This window comes from Amia ocellicauda, chromosome 13 (genome assembly GCF_036373705.1).
Source record: "Amia ocellicauda isolate fAmiCal2 chromosome 13, fAmiCal2.hap1, whole genome shotgun sequence".
Taxonomy (NCBI): domain Eukaryota; kingdom Metazoa; phylum Chordata; class Actinopteri; order Amiiformes; family Amiidae; genus Amia; species Amia ocellicauda.
The window spans coordinates 28362693-28379220 of NC_089862.1; the positions used below are offsets into that span (position 1 = coordinate 28362693).

Below are 16528 nucleotides of genomic sequence, written 5' to 3' on the forward strand. Positions count from 1 at the left end.
TTATACACCTTGTAAAGCACGTGTGGATTTGAGAGAGACTTAAGTACAGAGTTATCAAAGGATATTCAGTTGCAGAGTGATATGAATACAAATTGCTAGGGGAATCATCATCACATTGGACTTACAGTATCTTCAGATTTGTGGTTAGCCACGTTCTCAGAAAGTGATTCTTCTTGAAGATTATCTCTGCGGATCAGTGTGAATTCTCTCAGGAAAACAGCCCCTTCGCTCCCATCAGCCCACACCTGTTCAAAGAGACAACAATAGTACACATTTTGAGCAATTATTAATCTGCCTCTGGGCAACAGAAGAAGCATTTTAATTGACGGCTCAGCCAGTGGAAGAAATGGGGTGTGGAAAAGATCTGACGCAGGATGTCCACAGTAAGAGAGTCAACTTTGCCACTTGGAACAAAACAGTCATTTCAATGAGCATCTAGTTTCCAGGAGAAGGTGGCACAGTAAGGCCATAAATAATGGGGTGTTGATTTCAGTTACACTCACAAAGGCCAAGCATGATTTAAACTGCTAAAGATCAGACCCAACTCTGCTGCAACACCCGTACCAGACAGAGTGAGGACTTTTCTACACAGTCTGTAAATAATGTAATCTTCACCTTGCAAAATGGCCTTGGAAAATCTGACATATACGTAGCACATGTACATTTGTGATTATTTGATTTGTTGACTTTTTACAAGCTAAATTAGAAGAAAATTCAATAAAAAGCTGATTACGTCGTCTTGTAAGTCTGCACTATGCACTATGAAGCAACTTTCAGTTAGGAAATGTATTCCATTGTTACTACAATACCTAGTAAACAACTTAATAAAACTGAAGGACTGAAGCACAGTCCACTGCAAAGACACTAGAAATCTATTTTCCCACAAAACTGGTATCATCACAATCTTGGAAGGCTGTATTTTACCAGCTCAGCTTTAAACGCTCTAGTTATGGCATACATTAACTTAATGGTTAGCATTACTGGGGGTTAGGTTCTGTGTATAACTGTGTATAACTACATCATGCATACTCTGCATAATGTTATGTTCAATACATAAAACAGAAATCAAATACTGTTGTAGTAAGTGATACACTTGTAATATTATCCTTAATTCACTTGAATTTTTTTTTTCTTTTGTTACTCACAAATTGGTTTAATTAAACAGGTTGGTTCACATATTTGCTCAACCTTGAAAATGTTCTTTTAGTTACTAGGCTTTACATTTTAGAAATTATAACAGGAACGTTGGATAAGACCCATTAACAATAACAAACATTTTCAAGGATGCACAGAATTCATGAACTTGAACTTTAGCTTTTTATTTCTTTTACAGCCATAAAAATATATAATGAATGAGGCTGCAATGTTTACCGCACAGGGTCTGAGCCAAGCGAAATTGGGAAAGTAGGAAGAGAGGCCTCTGCTGCTAGGCAACCAAGACAAAATACACGTTGCCAGACTGTGGGAAAAGGACCGCGAGCCAGCGTTAAAAGTGACAAATCAAATCTGTGCTAATTCCCCAAACTCAACACCATCGACTGCAATCAATTAGAATTCGCTTTTCCACAACACAGCATCTGAAACAACACGAATATGCTCTGGGGAACGGTGTTTGGGAATCCCAGTTTAATCTGCTTCAGGAACCGAACAGTAAAAGGCCATGAGCCCAATGCACACACTGTTTACAGTATGTCTGAGGTAAATGGTCTTTACCTTATGATTTAAATATCTTTTGAATGTTTAAGTTGCAATAAAAAGCTTTTCATTAAAGCATCAGGGATATAAAAAGTGTAAGGCATTTACTATGGCTCCCTGAGGTGAATGAACATCCACTAGCAGGGTTGTTTGAAGATTTGAAAATATTTCCTTCATGGAAACTCTTCCCATTGTGGCCCGTGACCACCAGTCACCAGTCAGCTGATGCCCAGCACAGACAAAACCTCTAACCTGAAAAAAGAGATAAGGCAGTGACAGGACTGCAGTGAATCATTGTCATCAGGAGATTATGAGGGACTTTGCATATGAGGGACAGTGCATTTCTCACTTTTACACTGAAAATCCAAAATTCATGGGATATTACTTCTAAACTTGAAACTGCACAGAGTGGAGGAGGGACAATTTAGATCATAGACTCCACAAGCCTATCATGTAAGACAGTGATGATAAATGCGTGTCAAATGTTAGTAAGTGCTGCATGTTTACATACATATTCATGGTTCAGTAGAAAAAGGACGCACTTTACAATATGCTTTATAACATCAATTGGAAAACAGATGTCCACAGATTCATTTTTTCCTAAAGCAACCCAAATTTCAGGTTGGGGTTTACTGTTGTTAGAGTAAGATTATCAGTGCATTTCCCCAGATGTCATATCTATAAAAATTAGGTGAATTACCTTGTTTCCATGACAAAGATCTAGTTCAATCTGTTGTTAAAGTTACGGCATGTAATCTTATGGATTCTTGGCAAACACTTTCAGTTCAACAACTTAAGAATGCTGGTTTACATTAAACATTCCATAACTCTACACTGCACCACTCGTATCTGTTATGAGGCATGGTTTTTATCTAGTCAATCTCAAATGCTCACTGCTGGTTCTTAAGCTCTGAATACTGTGAAATTGAATGAAGCCTCCTAGAGGGAATGAGACTGTAAGTATAGCAGTAATGGAAAAAAAAGCTTAATTTAACAGATGTCTGTGCATATAGTACAGTACTGGAATTTGATGTGCATTTATTAATATTTTAAATGCCATTCATTTAACATGCCCTCCTCTTAACAATCTTGCTGAAGTTCTGGGTCAATATAAGCTTTCCAATTGAATTATTTCTCTCTGAAATAAGGGGCCATAAATAAATGAAAAGTATTTAAAGAAGTGTGGTGAATGTTTCATGTGATTTGAGTCTTTTATTGCATGTCCAGCTATGTCTATTCAGTACATTTCCACAAAAGGAACTACTTAAGAAATGCACTTGTTAATTTGCAAGAACTGTATGTATATGTTTATAGGCTTAATTCAAACATTTCAAGGTTTGTTCATATTTAATTCTTGTTAAACTATGAAATACCATTCTACCATTCAGCTTAAGTAGACTCAATGTTTAGCTGATTCCTTATGTGCATTTAAATAGATCTTCTGTTCTGAGATGCAGCGACTGCATAATTGTAATCGAAGGGCAGTTTCATGCTTACAGTTATATTGCCATTCTGAGAGGCTGCAAAACATATTGTTTCTCTCACCATGGAATAACCTTGGGCACCTGCTTGACTATGGGTAAGCTTCAACTGACATCTGTGAACATCTCCAGTCTTTTGGAAACTTTCTTAATGTCTGTGAATCACGCTTTGGCTGACAAATGAGTTTAAATGCCATAGACAAGAGAGAATCAACATCTTACAAATGGACAGACATTGTTTCTGGATGCAGAATATTATACATGTTGTGAAAGGGTGACATCAATTTCTGAGACACCACCTCATTGCCCCAAGAAACATACTCTCATAGACAGCGCTTCCCAGACACGTATCATTAAAGGAATCAAGTGTCCCGTACAAGGAGTTCATTCATAGATCATTAACCTATACAGATTCATCACAAAGTTATAAATATGAAACCAGTTAATTAAACCATATTGAAATACACACAAATGTTCTATTTAGCTTCCTTTCTTTCTACAGTGTGTCTCCCATTACAATTGTATTGATGACAGCTGCCTCCATCCACATGGACAGGGCAATTGGATAATGGTTAAACTGATCGGCTGATGAACCACAGCAGCCACAATATCCCATGGAGCTCTATGGGGACCTGTCATGTTGTTTTAGAAAACAAGCTGGGTTTTCAAAGGCAGGGTCAAGAAAACTGCAGTCACCCTAAACCCAACTGTGGTGTTCAGAGAAAGAGCATTGGCAAGGATATTCTGTTTTTCCTCCCCAAAACTCTTGAGTCAACACTCTTTTTTTTGCTAATTCGCAGAAAACCGCCCAACATCTCACATAACCGCGACCCTCACAAAAGTACCATGCAATCTTTCCAAAAAGACGTCCACTTAGCAAAATGTGTGGCAGAGATGCAAACCTGGGCATGTTAGTGGCATTCAGGGCCAGGGACATTTGAAACCACATCGGATACAGTGGGAAGTTCACCGAGGATGTCCATGTGAAAGAGCAAAACACCATTTGAACTCTGTCATGAATGGAGCTCCCCCAAGGAGTTAAAGGAGAGGCCAACTGCTTGACGGAAGGTGGATTAGACGGAGTTATTCAATATGAGGCCCAATTACAAAGCACTCACTTTTTGATACAAAGGCACAAAAACCCTTAATCCCCACAATGCCTTGTGCCACATGGTTTCTATATGGGGAACGGCATGCCAGTCCCAAGTAATTGATTCATTTCCAGTGGTTTCAATTTCAAAGTGTTAGAGTTGTAGTGAAGAAAAGGGAAATGAACCTGGGGCATTGCGAGGCTTCAAAGGACATAATCAACAGTAATAACATTAACTTGATATCATAATTGGTCTTTCTTGGTGGAGGGAGACAGCTTCAACTGATGGGGGAAATTACAAAACAGCTACACCTTAACAGTAGAAGGCAGACCTGGACTCTTATTTCCTACGTGTTGATAACAGGGAAAATGTTTGCACTCACAAAAGCTTGAACAGTAAGAAGCAACCAGTCTAACGAAGGCTGTACATGAATTTCTTACTTTAGTGCTGTATCTCTGAAATTGTTATTTCTTGGAAACAAATGCATAGAAAAATACACTTTACCCACACGATTCATATACATATTTCACCAAGAGGTAAAATGATCTGCACAAATGTAGGCTTTTTTTATATGAGCTTTTGTTCACAGCTGTCTTCCCTCTTTAAAATGTGAGTATTCCACATAATCATCACAGATAAGAACATAAGAACAAAAGAAAGTTTACAAACAAGAGGAGGCCATTTGACCCATCAAGCTCATTTGGTGTCCATTAATAACTAAGCGATCCAAGGATCCTATCCAGTCTATTTTTGAATGTTCCCATATTGTTGGCTTCAGCCACATCTCTGGGGAGTTTTTTCCAGATTGTAACAACTCTGTGTGTGAAGAAGTGTCTCCTGTTTTCTGTCTTGAATGGCTTTAAGCCCAATTTTAATTTATTTCCCAGGGTGCGTGTGTCCCTGCTGATCTGGAAAAGCTCCTCTGCTTTGATGTGGTCGATGCCTTTCATGATTTTCAAGACTTGAATCAAGTCCCCACGTAGTCTCCTCTGTTCCAGGGTGAGAAGGTTCAGTCCCTCAGTCTCTCAGTAGGACTTTCCCTTCAGACCTGGAATAAGTCTGGTTGCTCTCCTCTGAACTGCCTCTAGAGCAGCGATATCTTTCTTGAAGTGTGGAGCCCAGAACTGTCCACAGTATCCAGATGAGCTCTAACTAGTGCATTGTACAGTCTGAACATCACTGCCCTTGTTCTCAATTCTACACTTTTGACAATATACCCTGACATTCTGTTTGCCTTTTTTATTGCTTCCCCACATTGTTTGGATGAGGAAAATGAGGAGTCGACATAACCTCCTAGATCTTTCTCATGCATTACTTCATCTAGTTCTATTCCTCCCATAGAGCAATTATAGTGGACATTTTTATTACCTACAGTAATACCTTGCACTTGTCCACATTGAATTTCATCTGCGAGGTGTCGGCCCACAACTGAATATTATTTAAGTCTCTTTGAATAGTCTGTGCTGCCAAGATTGTATCTGCTGAGCCACCTATTTTAGTATCATCTGCAAATTTGATAAGTTTGCCAACTATCCCAGAGTCCAGATCATTAATATAGATTAGTAAAAGCAAAGGCCCCAGTACTGATCTCTGTGGAACTCCACTAACAACCTCACTCCAGTTAGAAGCAACTCCTCTAATTGACACCCTCTGTTTCTTTTACATCAACCAGATCAGATTATTCCTATTTTCTACCCTCTTTGTAGCATACTTCTACATGATAGAGGTATTTTGTGTAGTTGCTGGATGACTGGGAACAGGAGCCAAGGATAACCATTCAAGGTTCTAGTTCATGCCAGAGCTGTATTTAGCATGTTGTGCCATGCTTTCAGATTTTGCCATCAGGGAATAAAGTACATTATCTCATGACTGATAAAAACACATATATTTTACACTGACTTAGACTTGGCTCTCTGAAAGCAATACCATGCAGGTTTTTGCCAAAATAAGACTCCTAATAAGGCTTTTAAATCAACAGATTTAAATTTTCCTGAAAATGAATTTGAGGATATGGTTTGATTCTTCTCACTGTAACTTTTCTTAATCCATTTATTTGAAGAAGACAATGCAATGTACAAAACATTCAGGGGAATTTTAACTGTTACTTTTAAATTATATCTCAGTGGAGCAATTGTTCATCATGAGGATGTAAATGTCTATCTAATCCCCTCTTCATGACCTCATCAGACACAGTCAGGGTAACACACTGGCAAGTTGACATTACTCATAGTTTTTTTTTTTTTTCAGTTCTTTCAGGGACTTGGCCATTGCAGAACATTCTCCAGTTTCATTTAACATCTCCATCTCCTCGGCTCTTAAAAAAAAGCTGCTGTATCTTTGAAAAAGAATAAACACTTCAACCAACACTATTGCACATGATTTCTCCTTTTATAGCAATGTGGCCATGTGTACTATTTCTGGACATGGAACCATGTGTAAATCTTTACAGCACAACACTCTTAACTGTATCTGATCAGTCAGACTCTACTTACACTGAGACGTCTCACTGACACTGCCTTCTGGTTCAGAAATCTACTATCATGTTTGAGAAAGCAAATAATGCTCCAATGCAGGTTGCTGCTGTGGTTATTACTTGTATATTGTTAATGACATATAAGTAGGCTATATATATATATATATATATATATATATATATATATATATATATATATATATATATATGGACTAAATAAGCTATAGAATGGATTGCAAAAGGTGAAAATACACCAAGACGAAAACCACACAGAAAATGGGCAGATGAGATCAGAAGCATTGCTGGAATAACCTGTGAGAGATTGAAACACGTAGAAACATCTTGGGGAGGCAGTGGATTTAATGGTAGACAAAGGCTGATGATGATGATGATCATATAAATATATATTCTTTATTTACATACATATTTATTTCCATCATGCAGATAGAGAAAAAAAGATCCAGGCCTCAGTTACACCTACATTGTGCTCTCTGGACCCTTTTCCATCTGTACCTCTTATTCATTCTGAATCTCTTACTCATTCTGCAAGACTTTCTTTCTGACCAAATGCTGTCCAAATCAAACCTATTTTTATGTTGTATATGATCTATGAATGAGTTGTGTTTTTCTTTTCTTTTTTTAATATGCTGTCTGCAAAAATAAATGTCAGGCTTAAAATATGTCTGTGCAGTATAGAGACAGCCACAGTTTGTGTAACAAATTATCTGCAGAAGAATTTTAACCGGTTGTAGCTCAGTTTTCATTCTTTTGCATTTCTTAGCAGCTGTCGATAAGCTTATCACAATACCCTTGGATTCAGAGACAGACAACATTCTGTATGGGTTGTTCTTCTTTTTCCTGGGGTTTCAAAATTACATTTTTGATACTGTACACCTTCACACAAATATCTCAAGGGTTCCCCAAGTTCCTCTTAACGCCTTGCTTTTTCCCCATTAATACTGAACCACTCATCTCAACAAATAAAACTAATCCCAGCACTAATCTCTATAAACGCAATACTATTAAGTTACATATGTACATCTGCTGTATCCCATGACTGTACTGGTCCCTAAAACCTGCATTTCTGGATTTGCTTTTTACATTTTCAAGGTTTATTACCAACAAACAATTTGATGACCTATAATATTCTTAACTTCATAATAGAGTTAATTGGGTAACTATAAGAGGGAATTGTATTATTTCAGGCAGAATCATTTCAAAACATGTCCTTCACCAACTGGTATCAAGTAGAAAGAATTATACTTATTTTATTGCTTTTAGTAGCTAACTGCTAAATTGTGACTTGAGCACCATGTCCTTCATTCCAGTCGCAGAGAAGGCCAACAGATGTTTTTCATCTTGAAACAGTTGCCTTTAACTCACACATCGATTCAAGTGCCACTCTGTCAAATTTAGTCCCTGTCAGGCCTCCCGCCCTGTTAAATGTATGCAGCCTTGGATACTATGATGTAATAAAAAATACATATATGGAATACGGTAGATAATTACACCATCTACTGAGTCAATTATGTGTCGATGCTGGATAGACATTAAAGTCCGGTTACTGTGTATCTTTAAGGAATATTTAAATAATAGCCCAATTTACAAATTCCAAAGTGTAATCAATACAAATAGTCTGCCAGTGTAGTTGAACATTTGAAATAAATGGGAGGTACAGGTTCAGCATAGGAGTATTTATTTTATTTGTTTTATGTTTGGGGGAAGAAACTAAAACAAATTGACTTACTAAGAAGCATTTGGTCTTCTGAATCCTACATATTGAGTACATAATGTTATACAATTATACACTTAACCTCCCCCTCTGTAAACTTCATGCACTCACAGAAACTTGTAACAGCACCAAAACCTGTACACCAACCATCATCCTACAGCCATTTCTAGTGATGATCCAATGATGATTTAAAAGGTTATAATACAAGTTGCTTCTAAAATGTAAACTAAGAATCAGTTACACAATCCTCTAGGTGTCACTGTAGAACAACAGGTAATTCTTGGAAAGTTGTGACAAAGTGTAGCTGTGAGACTGGTTTAAGATCCCTTTTTTATTGGTATGGTGAAGTGAAAACTACGGATGACCTCTGTTTCTAACAGGACCGACTGGTTAATGTATACTGACAAGCACTGGTGCAAGTCACATCAGAGTCCAACTAATTTGAAATCCATTTGTGACAAAAAACTTAAAATCAAAACTGCAATGTAAACAAGTGACCCAAAACAATCATGAAAAGAAGCAATTGACAGAAATCCAGTCAAACTCCACTTAAAGCCCTCGCCATTCAGTGAAAGACAGAAAGACAGAAAAGTACATTACTTCACTGCCAAAGTAAAGGCCCCAATGTTTCAGAGATTTTGTAGCAGCCTGGGGGGAAAGTTATTTTGTCTCCTGATATGGGGCTGTGAATTATTCATCTGAGGACAGTGGCTTGAAAACCCAATTCCTAAATGCCTCAAGGGCGGCAGTAAGTCAGTCATCAACAGGAATTGGCAAACCACTAATGACTGGGACAAAGCCCCATCTAATGAACGGTTTTCCATGACGGAATGTAAATGGCACAACGACAGACTAGAGGATATTGTCCAGGCAGAAAACACCATCCGCACATTCCCTGAGGATTTATTAGGTCAGCTCTGTCATGCCAACCCTTCCTGCTTATGTCTCACACTCTGAGACAGCATACTGTAAACTATCTAATTGCACAAAAAGTGTCCTGTGGACTCTCCACACTGACGTTGCCCCTAACCTGACAAACCGATTGGTGACATGCGATTGAGGTGTCAAAACTGTTCATTTCTGTCTCTCACTTCCAAGGAAGTCGGTTGTTGGTCCCATCATGAGACCTCCCAATCCCTACATGAGAACTACATAAAATTCCATCAGGTTTCCTCTGCTTCTGCATAATTAACATTGCCCTATTATCTTGTCTACAAATCAGTAATAAGTGTATTGATTTTAGTTTAATGTAACAGCCTTTTTTTAAGTGGAAATTGTGTATGATGTAAAAGCAATGAATTAAAGTTGAATTCACTGTAGTCTTCACATGTAAAAACATAGAGACCATCATTCAAAACATTTAAGGTGACAAGTTTAGATAATAATGTTCTTAAAATGCACTTTATATTTTAAAGACCACGAAACTGCCATATCTCCATATGCAACTGTGACCTCGAAAAACTGAATTTAAATTATCCACCCTGTCTTTTCAAAATCCTTTTACAATTTTCTTTTCCAGTGCTCTGACATATTTTATTCTGGTTTATATTATCCACCCAGTTTACAGCTTTCTATCACACCCACTCAAAAAACATAACGTTTTGCATTCTTGACAATAATAGAGACAGATGATGAATGGTTTGCAAAGGTATTTTCTTCCCAGTTAATAATTTAGGTCTCAAGGGCAGTAATTCTGAGAATACCTCAGCCAATAGAGTCAACTTAACAAAGTCCTCTCCTTTATTATTTGCTGCATGTTTTCTATGGGATTCAGACCCAAGAAACTGATACTGTCTGCCATTTTACAACATCAAAAATAAGATTAATTAAAGTACAAATTCACCTACCATAATCAATGGGTCAGGTCTTATGTAAACTTTGATTAAATTAAATATAATAATTTGAAAATAGCGGTCTAATACAAACTCTCGCCATCATCAAAATGTTTTAATTTCTTCATGAGGTCCAAGGCTCACACAGTATATTGTACAGACATACTACAAAGGCTCCAAAAACAGAAACCTTTAACACTAACCTTGTTTCCCTGGTTATCGCTATTGTCCCAAAACCTCAGAAGGCCATTCCATCTTTTTTGGTCACTGAGCGTCCGTTTACATTTAAAGTAGTTGGCATGTCAGGGCTACACTTACACTACACTAGTCAGGGCAGACTAGTTATCTGTTTATCTTCAAAGTGACCTGTTTGTGATACACTTTAATTGAATTAGAAAATGTATGTATAACCAAAACTAATAAAGTTCACACCTTTCACAGCTTACAGATGAAAGTGGGAGCACACTTTGTACACTTGATACAAAGGTCGATTCACACTTAACAAGTTGTGACAAGTCATTGTATCATTAGAAAATATAAGCAAATAGGATTTAAGTAAATAGTAGGGTTCCACTGGGACCATCTGAAATTCAAAAGTGGCTCAAAGAATATGTTTTGGGAAACGTACTGAAAGGTACTGGTCAGGAGACTGTGGAAATACTGTAACAATACAACATGCAATGACGACATCCCAATAAGGCTCACGTCATCAAGCCTTGACTTCGTGGTGCACCAAAGACACTTTTCCGGTTTCCTTTGTCTCGGGCCACTGGGTTAGCGAGACTTACTGTATTTGGCACGGGTCAAGACAACACTCTATCACACAGCTGATGGTTCAGTCAGTCAGCCTCCAGCTGCAGTGAAGCATCTCGTGCACAGTGCAATTTAAAACCAGGACATCCTGCCACTATGCAAAAAGAGATGGGGCAGTAGGCACATGCTTTAAATCATATTATTACTCGATTTCTAAGCAGACACCCTTATTCACAACCCTCCGGTCCAGAGTCTAGAGCCCTAACCACTACTCCACACTACTGCCCATGAAGATGCTAACTGGAAATTATACTCAAACTCACATAGTTCAGCTTTTCTGAAGTCATTTTAGGTTGTTAAAGGACTAGCCTGCCTTGCTTTCAACCACTGACCAGTTCTCATTAATCATTCACACACACACAAGACATTTTCCATGCCAGCAATCCTAAAGACCCACCCAGAGGACACAGCCAAATTAGTGCTTTTCAGTTCAACTACGTCATTTATATAGGGCTCAATACAGTTCCAGTTGAATTCCTCCAATACACCTTGTCAGGCTGAGACTAGTGGGGCTGCAGAGAAATTGGCTTTCCCTGGCTGTCAAGTTAAATCTTTTCCATTTGTGCCACAGACCTGCACATCTCAACTGCAGCTAATGACATAACCTGTACAGATATGTTTTATTGCTACCTATAAGTTCCATTTTTGTATGGCTCTAAAGCAGATCTTTAGAGTACAAAATGGTTACTTTTAGAAAATAGAAAAATAAAAAAGGTAAAATTCAACAATTTATTTGTAGAGGGTTTTTTGTGGTTTTGTTGTTGATTTTTTCATCCGAGTTAGGTCTTTCTTTACCAAACGTTACTATTACATGAACCAATATCATACACTACTTTAGATCCCTTCAAAACTAACTTTCTTTAAGTTCATTTTAATTAATACATTGATCAATTGACTGTTTGATTTTGTTTTAGATGTTTGCTTGCTTTTTCACAGCATTGCTCAGAGATAAGTGTCAGTCTCCCGTGGCTTTAAAACCCACCACCTCGTCCTTGGCCAGACGCCCTGCTGTTATTCTGTGATTACACGGCCTGTCAGCTTCAGCTCTTATAACCAATTTATTTAGAAAACATTGGAAGGCTGTAGGTTCATGAGCATTCTTCTTTTTTTCCTCCTAATTAAAAGAAAATGAAAATGCGTCAGTGTGCGGTTTCACTTTTTCCCCCAGTTGCCTGACCTCATCATTTCCAGAGTCAATAGGATTAAGGTTGTCAGCAGGGCCAAAGAGCTGCTGTGGAAGCAAAAGGGCCAGAAATCAGTCTTACACAAAAGCCTCTCGCCCCTTAGACAAGAAGAGCTCACCACACTGCTGGCAGGCCTTACCTTGTGAGCAGAGACCACCTTGAGGAGGACTGGAGGTACATACAAGGAACAGCACAACAACAAGACCGAGAAGACCTTTCTAATGCAAATGTGTTTCACTGGGTTACACCTTGGTGCAACTTCACACTGCATCACACATGTTTCACATTGTTCCAGGGGTGGGATAATATATATATATATATATATATATATATATATATATAGCTAGGCATGAAGTTTAAACATGCTGTAGATCTGTCAGTGGCCTTTGCTCATATCAGTGAGTGTAATTACTGAAATTAAGCAGACAAAGGGATGCAATTTGTACACAGCTGGTCCTCTGTCATTGTTATATACATGTTCAAGTGAAGATGTCAGTGGGGTGAGGTGGGGACCTTGGAAACTTTTGGAAACAAATCATGACATCCTGGTCTGGAACGTGTCATTTTAGTTAGAAGAAGATATGGAAAAAAATAGCATTATTTAAAACAATATTTCACATCACAAGTATGTGAAAATTGATTTTACATGCAAAAATAAAAAAAAGCATATATTTGTCACAGAAGACAACTTAAGGTCTCTGCCCTAACTGATGGAAATTCTACATTTGGTTTCTATTTGGTTTATGCTGGTGTACAATTATACAGCTGGCAATGCCAGTTAGTAAAAGTACCTAAACACTATGGCACTATCAGACCTCCCAGAAGTTACAAAATAACTGTTTTCATTTAGAGTGATTGCTAACGAATTTGGCATGCACAAATTCAATTAAAATCATGTCTTTCAATGTGCTATCAGATCAATGTATCAATCACGTGCAAGACAAACTGCAAAGGAATATCTAATTAAAGACAAAAGCTAATTTTAAAGGATTTATTAAAAAAAACATGTACCCACAAAAACCAAGTACCCACCCATCAGATAGAAAATATGCTTCACAAAGATGCTTGAAAAAATCAAGAACAATTTTCCAGACAGTATGTTCTAAAGTGTATATTAATGTTCACTTGGAAAAAGATACAAAGAAAACAAAAGGACGATACAAGAAGCATTTTTCATCACTGAAATTCCAGTTGATAGTATAGACAATCAATTGTATGTAGTTAAATCCCATCCCATTCATATGGCCAACTCTGACTATAATTAGATGGCAAAGAATATCCACATCATAAATATTACAAACTAGTAAGTTTCATAGTGACACCTGTATCAATTGTTTAACTCGCTTGAGTGCTGCTCCAATCCTCATTGGTTTATTCTTGTCAATCAGGAATTAGAGCCTGTTGAAAATGTGTGTATTTTCACCACCCACCATCCTTTACAAAAACCAAACAAGTTGGTTCCTGTCATGAAAAGGGCTTGTGTGATTAAGTGGTCTTGCTACAGGAAAATAAGTACATTATTGGAGCAGCCCAATTCCACCAAAGGTAATGTCACTTAATATCCCAACCTGAGTGCAAAGCATTGAAGATGGAATATTGTTTGCAATTTTCCACCTGGAGATTAGTAGTTTATAAACTGCATGAGAAGGCACAGTAAACAGGCTGTTGTCAAGTTCATTTTGAAACCATTTTGAAATACGGTTTTAGAGCGTGGGGGAAACAGACAAGCAAAATTAAAGTAATTACGATGCAAGCATTAAAGCACAACTTACCAATCAGCCTTTAAGTGTGTCAAAAGAACTTGCATGAGCACGTTTGTCACCTGTAACACTCTGACTTACAGCACATTACATACTCTGACAGCTTTATATTCCCGTCCTAACAAACAAGGGTAATCATACAAAACTTTGGAACCCCCCCCCCCTTACACACACACAGACATTAAACAAAACTTGTCAAAGAACTATAAACCACCTTACCCTTAGGCAGGTAACCATTACAGACACCTGTCATGTCTTTTTATTTTAGCATTCTTTCTTTTATTTTCACTTTTTATTTTTTCAGGAGCACAGTAACTACCCCCATTCCTGGGTTTCTTCTCAGTGTGGAGGACCAATGTTATTATATTGATACACACTACAGTAAACCACAAGACAGAGAGGGGGGTGCCAAAGAGTCCCTCCCCACCTTGCACTCCAGCGGGAATCTGTGAATCCAACAGGAGCAGCTGCTGTTTTCAGGTTTTTTGAGCTAAGAGTTGACCGTCTGTCTTACGAAACCTTCAAATTCCCATGTCATAAACTATCATAAACCAAGTGAAAATGTTCTGGATCATGTCAATTTTTTGGTACAGTTAAGCTGAACTGAACCACAACTCAGAGTATTTATTTTTTCTTCTGCTTACCACCAAAACCATAGACTATAAAAAAACAGCAGATGGGTGACAAGCCATAAACAAGACCGTGTCCCATGTCCATGTAGAATATAAGGAACGTGGGCCAGCATTTTTAGTGTGTATTCAGCAGTTCTCAAACGCTATGATGGCCCCTGGGAGCTCAGGCTTTGTTACTTCAGTAGAAATTTCCTTGCTTAAGAAAATAAGGAATTAACTTTGAACTTAAAGCTGTTAGGAAGCTGTAACACAGAATAAAGTTCTCAATCAACACTTATAAACACTAATCCAGTAACTCCCACCATGAATCCGGTCAGTGTGAATCGTACATGGAAATAAAGAAATAAAATGAGGGTAAAATGATGCAACAATCTACAGTTCGTTAACAATGTACACAAACAGTTGATCACTGCTGTCTTATTAGAAGTACACCAACCCATTTCTATAGTCTGTGCAATGTTACAAATTCTTAAATCAACCACTATCACCGTCTCTATCTTTAGTATAATGATACTATACATATGTGGTCTCTGCATCAGTGAGTTTGTACACTTGTGTTGTTCCCTGTTGTGAGCATGTTAGCATTTCAATTTTTATGAAGCTATAAACATGTCATACAGGTAACTAAGCACTTTATTTCTGCCATTCCAAAAGCTGATGCTAAAAGAAACAATGTTTGTTTTCATTGTTGCAAGTGGTGAATTTTTGAATTTATGTTTTATTGGGCAGTGGTTGACGTTATCTCTGGAATTATTTTGGTAATTATGGAAGTTGTTGGTGGCCCAGAATCCGTTGACTAGACTCTCCCACTGGGTACCCTCTACAGCTCTGTATAGATGTGATATATTTAGGAAAGTCAACACAGAAGGCCTTTGTTTTAACAAAGGAAGCTCAATTAAATACACTCAGGTTTGGATTCATGTTAATTAAACACAGACACTCAAGGGAAGGCTAAGCAATTTGTCACCCCAACAGGTTTGTGTTGACCTGTTAAAATGAGCTGCATAGCAAATTTCAAGGTAACAATACAGTTTTGTATAAAGAGGATGGCCATGTAAGGGTAACTAATTCTTAAAGGTGTGTGTATGCATTGGTTTTATCTATCCTCAATTAATATACCATCCAGTTTAAGCCATTAAAATGTCGACCTTTGTTTCAGACGTGATGCCCTGCAATCTGATCTCAACAGTTGTGGTCCTGAGTTGAATGAGCTAAACCTGATAGTTTGGCTTTCATTATATTCGGACCAGGATAATATTGCAACAAACTCCTAAACTGATGACCTCAAAATGCAATAAAAGAGGCATCCTCTGATACAAGTTTATAGTTTTGATTTGTTTGTACTCGCAGTCATGAGTAAAATGTGGTCTCATGAAAATAAAATTAAAACAAATTTTAATGATTAATCAGATTCATTATTAAACCAGAAAGCATAAAATCTTACAACACCATTTGGACACTTAACCAATAAATTGTTTGCCTCCAATATTAAAAGCTATGTTCTATGGAACCACTAGTTACCTCACTTTTGAACCTTGACTAAGTAATTAAACAGACTTTGTAACAATGAGGGTAATATCATGTAATATATGAAAACCCTTAGATACCGAGGTTTGGAAAACACCTTTCAAACATGTACAATAAGCAAATTCTATTTGGTTTAGTTTATAAACAATTATGTAAAGATTTCTTCCCTTGTTCAACCATCTGCATGGCCTATCTTACATAGGACTACGCTACTCACTAGCCCTAAACTATAACTAGATAAGAGTCAGGGGAACAAAATAGTTTCTACTCCACTCCTTCTACTGGACAGAAATACTGTCCCGTTCATG

The 16528-nt window shown here is 37.6% G+C and overlaps 1 protein-coding gene across 1 annotated transcript in view; it reads right to left on the minus strand.

The window, feature by feature from the left end:
- Positions 1–16528, minus strand: part of LOC136766345 (ADAMTS-like protein 1) — a 124153-nt gene that overhangs the window by 87756 nt on the left and 19869 nt on the right. The window contains exon 2 of the mRNA XM_066719756.1: positions 126–245. Coding sequence (XP_066575853.1) covers positions 126–245 — 120 coding nt within the window. The remainder of the gene's footprint in view (positions 1–125; positions 246–16528) is intronic.